The 8528-nt window shown below is 33.4% G+C and overlaps 1 protein-coding gene across 1 annotated transcript; it reads right to left on the bottom strand.

The window, feature by feature from the left end:
• Positions 1-1477: 1477 nt before the first annotated feature.
• Positions 1478-7661, bottom strand: LOC146532281 (pupal cuticle protein 36a-like). The gene is made up of 3 exons (XM_085197396.1): positions 7579-7661; positions 6243-6834; positions 1478-2263 (listed from the first exon to the last, which is right to left on the bottom strand). Exons 1-3 carry the CDS (start codon positions 7585-7587, stop codon positions 1938-1940), a joined length of 927 nt encoding a protein of 308 aa, XP_085053522.1. The 5' UTR covers positions 7588-7661; the 3' UTR covers positions 1478-1937.
• Positions 7662-8528: the final 867 nt, after the last annotated feature.

Below are 8528 nucleotides of genomic sequence, written 5' to 3' on the forward strand. Positions count from 1 at the left end.
AAAATGCGGATTGCATTAGGGTTTAATTAATGTTCACATTATCTTAAGTGCTTTGCAAACATACATTATATGAATAATCCAGTAGTAAAAGCGGGCGAAGCCGCAAGAGGGTCGCTAGTATAAATATATCAATGTAATAATTAAAGATATAAAAAAATCAAGGCTGTCCAGGTGCAGCACCAATCGTGATGGAGATGGGTTCAATTCCTTTACTATTTACCTATACCAACTCGAAAATGCAAAAAAAAGAAAATGACACTGCTACAAATTCTACTCTGCTAGTGATACTGAAATGAATGTGATCTGTGATGAATGGCGTCAATTATAATTTTATTTAAGCAAATATTATTTTACAGCTTGTGTGACTGGTAAACGCGATAGGTTGTGGGTGCGACTGCCGCTCGTGGAAATGAAATATTTAATATTTTCATTTCTTCACTCTGGTTGGTTCACATACCTTGGCATAGCAAGGTCAATCATCACAAAATGCCTCCAGAATTCAACGGAAAATCTGGAACGAAGTATCATAGCACTGGGTACCATCTACCTACCCAGCTGTTCCAGCTCTATACAGGATAGAGCGTGAAGCTAAAAAAGAATATAATAGGGTCTGGCTCATGTCTTTCTTTATCGTGAATTGCATAAAGAGATTTGAAAAAAGAAAATTGATGATTTTTGGGATTATATACAAAAGAGTGAATGGAAAAACCACTGTCATCATTTTGGTTGCGGTTTACATTCAAAAGTCATACATGTACATTACAACTTCGTCAAAATTTGTATGGTAAAGTAGTGTGTACTAAGTAAATTTTTCTCAATCTATTTAGAGGCTTTTTAAGCAGTGAAAGATTTTTTTCTGATTATGCCATTCCATTATATCGATAAACCTGATACTAGCAACAAGGTACTGTCAAATTCAAAATGCATAATTAGCATGCAATTATTTTTAAAAAACAAAAAAAAATTAAATAAATTCATAACACTTAAGAAAACTCTTCTTAGAAACGTATTATTCAGTAGGATTACGTATTTCTGGTGTTGCCAAACAAAATCTGTTTCTATAATTATAATATTAGATTAGAAAACAATATTTTTAAGCATTTTGGGTTCATAGTGTAATGTAAGAAGAAAGTAAAGAAGAAAAGATTAAGAAAATATTTTTATAATTCCATCTTGTCGCATTATATTGGCATTTGCCAAGAAATGAGCGATATTTGGTGCAAATGACGTATCAGAAGCCACTTAGTTTTGATGAAATCAAGAAAATGTAAAAAGCACTTGATTTCTGTAATTTAAACATAATTTTAAAAAATATAATCTCAATTTACAATATTTACAATTTTTTGGATATTTTTAAAATTAACCATTGTTTTGGGAGTATTGGGATTATAGACAGAGTAATATAAAAAAAATAACCACAAGGCATTATTTACGCATTATTTAAAAAAAAATAGGAAAAAACAAATAAAAAAATATATTGCTATACAATATTTATTCATTATCATATTTACAATAATATAATAGACTATTTTTTATATTTTTTAATACATTTTCACTTAAACCTAGTACTGTCCATTTACATAGTCTTGCAAACTAGGGCTTAGATCTAACAAGAAAATGAAAAGAAATAAGGGAATGATGTTATGAGATCATTAATGAAGAATAGAGGCAAGAAAGACTTTGTAAATAGACGTGAGTATTAAAGTCAGCGCCTGGTGGTACCAAAACCACTTTGGTAGTACCACCCAGCATATTTATACAAATCACAAATCGGTTCACAGCATATTTCGTCGATCCCACAGAAAGATCTATAAATATAACAACAAAATCGTTTAAGAAAAATATTAGCCAAACATTTTTGAGGAAAATTCGGTGGTTGATCCATGATGTCATTTTCTATTTATATCGTAATGAAGCTAATATCTTAAGATCGTTATTTAGTAGCGGTAGCCGGATTGGGCGTTGAAGTTGCCGTTGCCTGAGCCTCGAGGACCAGCGTTGGGGGCGAGGTATTGGCGAGAGGCAGCTCCTGCGAAGTTGGAACTGCCCGATCCGCTTGATCCACCGAAACCGTTACCAGAGCTGCCGCGGTATCCAGCACCGGATCCGGCACCAGCACCGGATCCGGCACCAGCACCTGAAAATCCTCGGGCGGGAGCACCATATTGGTTGGAAGGTCCAGAGTATGCTCCTTGGCCAGAATATCCACCTTGGCCAGAGTATGCGCCAGCGCCCGCACCTGCACCTTCTCCGCGGTATGTGCCTGGAATAAATATTTCAAGTTAATGATGATGAGATGATTTTTTTATTCCATTTCCTAATTTCAGTTCTAACTGTGCGTTGTCTATCAAACATTAAGTAACCCAATACAACTCAAAAAATACTTAAGAGAAGAATATTTTAAACATATTTCTTCAAGTGAGAATCGAACCCACTATCGTATTCCACAGTCCTCAGCTACATACAGATAAATAATAGCTCTTATTAAAATTCTAGTGTAAGTTAAACGTACAAACGACCTTTGGTGAACAATTGAATAATAAGCGCCGTCAGAAGTGGGGCGGTAATCTCATACAATTTTCACTTGCATCATATTCTGTATGTATGAAACACGCATATACATACAAATTCTTATGATTACTATGTGGCTTTGAAATTTCAAATTAAATATAATTATAATTATGTTTACAACATATATTTAAATATTTGAATAATATTTATTTTAACTACTATCGAGGGAACCTGAGAAATTAGTGTTAAAACATTTTCGTTTCCCACTTTGTGAATAATTTTGATTGAATTTATTTTCGCCGAATATGAAATATTTAATATTTACATTTCCACGGTTTGTTAACTAGACAAATCGCGGCGTTGAGTTACGACAAAATTCGACGATGAAGTGGGAAACAGAAGTGTCTTAATGGGAACGGAGTATCATAACTAGAATTAAAAATATATGAAAGTAGCGTCTTTACTGGCCACACGAAACAGTCTCTTCCGAAAGCTTTTCAAGGCTGCGATAGGAAACGAATTCGCTTTAACTGACCTTTAGTTTGAAGTCGAACCTTTTACACGCACTTTATATAGAGTAAGATTTATATTCTCTAAGGATTTGTATAATTAATTTGTATGTATTAATATAATTGTATATAGTTTAAAGTTAAAAAATCTTTTATTTCATTGTTTTAAAAATAAGACAGAACCCAAAGCAACGTTTTCCCTTGCTACGAGAGCGAGGGAATGAAAGTATTAAATATTTCATTCCCTCGAGTGAGAATTGAACCCACAATCGTCGCGATTACAGTCACACATAATTAGAAGAACATTTAAAGAGCAACCCGTAAAAAGTTCTATAAGCAATCAACTTTCACATTAACACATTGCAAATTTCAAATTATGTTTAACCCATAATTTAGTCCGCGAGCTTAATTTCATTACTCAAGTCAGCTTAAAACAGTTTTTGTTAAGTTTCAAAATGGTTTCGCTACCGAGATGAACTAACGCGTTCAATTAAATATTATACAATCTTAATGATGTATTTGCGGAAGGTTACATTGGGTTCTTACATAAAAGGACTTGACCCGCTTTGGAGAATCTAAGACGCGCTCGTACTTTGTAATTAAAATCGATTTAGTACTACATTTGAATTTTTATTTGAAAATTTTCTTCGAATTATTGTATGGTAATGCTGCTAATTTTGGTTAAATGTGTATTCTTGTAATTTTTCAATAGTTAATGAAATAAGTTAAATGTCTTTCCATCGATTTTCTACACAAACCTGTCCAATGATAATTCATTATAGAAGGGTAAGCAGAGGGAACCTGGGATCTTATTGGTAAGAAACACTGTTCTCATTAAGACACTTCCTTTTTCCACTTTCCCCCGAATTCTGGAGGTGTTCAAAATTAAATGGCCAATTCAAAATATTAAATAATTAATTCCGTCGAGTGTTAATCGAACCCAATGTCAGTGAAGAAAATTTGCAATCGCACCTAACATTTACATATTAGTTTCAGAAAGCTCTTCACAATGAACCCGCAATGACCAGATGCTTACACAAATGTGGGAATATACCCTAAGTGGTTATTTAGTTCGAGATAACCTAATGTTGTCTTTGTTGGTATTTCTCATACGTTACAGTAACGCGAAGTAATTTTCCCATCAATGGTTTCGTCGCAGGACTAAACGGATGTGTTGAAATTAGCATTTAATTTCCATTTATTGTTGTGAGGTTTGACTGTAAATGTGTAGTGGGTTCGATTCGTACTTGAGGCTATAATTATTTTTTTCATTTGGCAGTTGAGTTCCTCTCTTGTGTGATTTTGTACTATATACGAGTATGTTTAGGCGGTGAAATAAAAATTATGAAAATCATAAAATTTTTGGTTAAAGTATTCAAACTAATATATATAAAATCCAATAAAAAGTTTTGCTCATTATATATAACTATGTACTGTTATTATTAGATAATTTTTTACTGTGTCTAAAAACGTTGCATCTTAAGAACGATCTGTCTGTCTGTCGATCGACGCGACGAGTAAGATGCAAATAAATTATGTCACACTTTTTTTCGATGTATCCCTAGTTTTCAAAATATTACGTAATAATTAGCAGAACTCATCGCCGCGCTTTATCTCTCTAAGAAAAAGACAAAGGAAGAGCTAGCGGAGACGAAAGTAATTGCTTTCCCCGGAGTGGGAATCGAACCCACAACCGAGGCGTTGATAGAGTTAAACGCTGTGCCGGTGTACCAGAATAATCTAAGCATAATAATAGTAACCATTTTAAGCTAAGAACCTAGAGTTTTACTACTAAAGTTTATTGACAGCTCCACTAATTGACATAAATATAACAAAAGATACAAACGAAGCCGCGTGAATCTACTAGCACAACACTAATTTGAATGAGCACTAAGTAAAGTCATTATGATTTATACGAGTACGTCTATAGTATGAAATAATTTACAATTTCTCAAGACGGTAGCATCATAATATTATGGTTACTTCACGTCTGTTCAATCTAAAGTGAGACCAAAGTATATACAGCATCTAACGTTCACTTTCAGGAATAACCTTTTAAAGGATATGCCACGCCTCACCAGAACGGTCACGAAGTTCGAGTCAGTGATATATTTTTTTAAGTCATTCACAAAAAAAATTGCATCACGCTCTATCCCGCATATAGCAGGGCAGGCAGATGGAATCTAGTGTTGAGACACTCTGTTCTCCACGGACCGCCCAATTTTCGAGATATCGATTGTTAATTGACGAAACTATTTCTATGTGCCGATTGTCTAATTAAAATATTATTGGTGACTTAACTCTCTTTCACCTGGCGTCGATTGGCTCTAGCTGTTGTTATATTATGTTCAAATAAGATCGTCATGTAAATAATGTAATTATTTAAAACATGTAATTATGGAAAATATGTTTCCTTATTATTAAATTATAGAGATGCTTATAATTATCACTTCGTTCCTACATACGACTAAGGTAGTGAAAAAAGAATCGCGAATAAAGAATAGATAGAGTCAAATCTTTGTTCTTTATATTTTGAAGCTTTTTTGATAAAAAAAAGAAATGAATTCAATCGATATTTTATTAGAAAGATATCAGATGTCAAAATGACTCTTAGATTCTAATGAGCATCACTAATCGCCATATCAAGGCTGTACCGTGGTCATTTACCATGTTCAGTTCCATGATTATCGTATTTAGTGGTTTAGAATATAAACAGATGGTTATTCTCATTAAAAGTAATGCCTCGTTTCTATGTTTTAGTGCCTTTAAAAACTTAAGTGCCCCACAAATATTGTGTTAGAGGATGGTACTTAATGATATTGTATTAGTTTTATATATTTTTTGTAAGTGAAATCCATCCATATGTAAAAAGTAATTCATATTTTTTTTCTTTGTTTATAAGCTATAATGTTAATTTTGAATTCATGAAAAAACAACGTTGAAATGTTACTATAAAAACTTATCAAATCTTCTAATATTTAGACTTTAATTGCTTTTCCAATTTTTTTTCTTACTTAGGAATTTGGTTTTATATGGCGTAGAAATACTCGAAACCCAGAAATAGGTCTTTCGGTGTATATTTGAGGCGTCTTCAATCATCTTGGTATGATTTATGACTGTCGATATTACATAACTATTACAAAATCAATATGCATCATATGTATGTCAGGTTATAAGGAATATAATATCGTGATGTAAAGTTATACAAGCAATTAAACTCACCATCATCAATGATGCCAGCGGCCTCATCACGGGCATTTTGTTCCAAGGATTTCAAGATAGCTTCAGGGATTGGGGGAGGAGTGGGCAAATGAGCACCACGAGGTTGGTAACCATTTTCGTCAGCCGTGTACTGGATGCTGTAGTCTTGGCCATCATCACCCTTGTAAGAGAAGCTGCCTTGAGATTGAACGCCATTGGTAGCAACACCAGATGCATCAGCCCTAATTCCGTTGGAGGTTTCGAAATCATAAGAGAAACCTTCTGCGGTAACGTCGCTGTTCAGTCTGAGGATTTGAGCATTGGCGTCAGCTGAGTTGCTTCTGCCTCCGAAACTGCCTTGATAGTTTCCAGCTCCTGCACCGGCAGCAGCTCCTCCAAAACCTGACCCACTTCCAAAGGCAGATCCTGATCCTGATCCGCTGTAAGCTCCACTGCCTCCAAAACCTGCAACTGCTCCTCTTCCTAAACCAGATCCGAAGCCTGAAGGTCCGGAACCAGCGCCGTAGCCTGCACCAGCTCCTCCTCTAGGAGGGAGGTAGGCATTGTCAAGACGGGCTGCAGAGCAGACACCAAGTACAGCGGCTACTATGAACTGATAAAAAATAGAAAATTTTATATTGTACTATCCATTAGGAAACTTATAATGTTTTTTTATAATAAAGCTGAACAAACCACCATGTTTCCTTCAAAATGTCGACACTTAGAATGTTAGTACCGATAAGTGTTATTTAAATGTTAGAGAATAGAGCGTATTGTTCTTACGTTGTAACTTGCTAGGGGGTACAATATATATCTTGGTTTTAGATCTTGTAAATGACCTGTCTCTATTAAATAATATGCTAAATGTTAAGCTTAGAATAGAAATGACTATGCATAAATAAGTGAAATTATAGAACTTTCAAAATAAGCTTTTAATAATAAAATATAATGCCAGTATAATGTAATGTGATGACAAAATTATATACAGAGACCAAAAAAAACATTACTCAAACAGCGAGATGGGTACCGAAGTATCTTAACACTAGGTTTCTCTGCCTTCCCTATTATATGCGGGATCCAGTGAAAAGCTAGATTATAGAGTATTTTGTGTAGTTGTCAATTAAACGTAATGAACAATTAATATTGCTCAATTATTTGAATTGCTATTAATAATATGATAAATAAAAAAATATATGCTAATGATATCTACATATAATTATAAGTAGAAACTTTAAATTAGTTATCACAACCCATATGTGCAAATTTTTGCCTATAAAGGGTTGGCACGAATTTCTCAAAGGGCGTCTCTACCATAGCTAATTTTCCATAAAATTTACTTGAAAATCCAAATACTCACCAATTTCATGTTTTCTATATTAACTGATGCGCCTTGGATGGTTTGAGATGAACTGTGCTCTGCAATGATGTTCTGGTGGTTATATACCCCTTACTTAGAACGCTTAGCTCACTGAAAAGGTATCACGGCCACCGCGATGCATCTTAAGGTCTCGCAAATCTATGTATGTAGTATGTATAAGGGATCAACGCGCGTCGTCTCTATATATTTTTCTGTTATTTCCTAATTTTGTATTAATTAATTTTTAATTATTGTTTTTCTTTTTGTTTTAATTATAATTTTTGTTTTAAGATTTAAATAAATGTAGAGTCGTTTAGTTTTTTGGTCAATAATTTTTGAATTGTCATCGGTTAGCGGCATGTAGTGTGACTGTAAATGCAACGGTTGATTGAATGAATGAATGAATTCGATTCTCACTCGGGGTAGTGATTTATTTCGCTGATGAGTTTCACCACTCATTACGCAATATCTTGAAAATTGAGTTGAAAGTGACGGAAATGTATATACTATTGCTAAAATTAATAATCTTATCGATGTGATATGAATGTACGAGTATATCTTAATTGACCAAAGTCCTAGGAGGTACCTAAAATATATGGGTTCGATTCCTGCTAAGCTTCAATATCAGACAAGGTTTTAAGTAGTTTGATAATCCTGTACATTATTTAAAAATATTTTACATATATAAAATGATAGTTTCTTTCGTATTGTTATATTAGTATGTCAATAACACGATCATGCATTAAGTAAGCCTATCTATTTTACTGCTAGTTTCAAATTTCGTAGCATTATGTATAATGATTGCTATAATATTGTATTTTGTATAGAATTATATTTATATTCAAATTTATTTTATTGTAATATTTTTTTTTTGTATTTCTTAATCTATTGTTTGACTAGCGTTCTATTTTTATTATATGAGACAATATTATAATGAGAAAAAAATAAGC

This window comes from Heliconius melpomene, chromosome 14, assembly GCF_056956725.1.
Source record: "Heliconius melpomene rosina isolate 202511_hmr_F chromosome 14, ASM5695672v1, whole genome shotgun sequence".
In the NCBI taxonomy this organism is placed as follows: Eukaryota; Metazoa; Arthropoda; class Insecta; order Lepidoptera; family Nymphalidae; genus Heliconius; species Heliconius melpomene.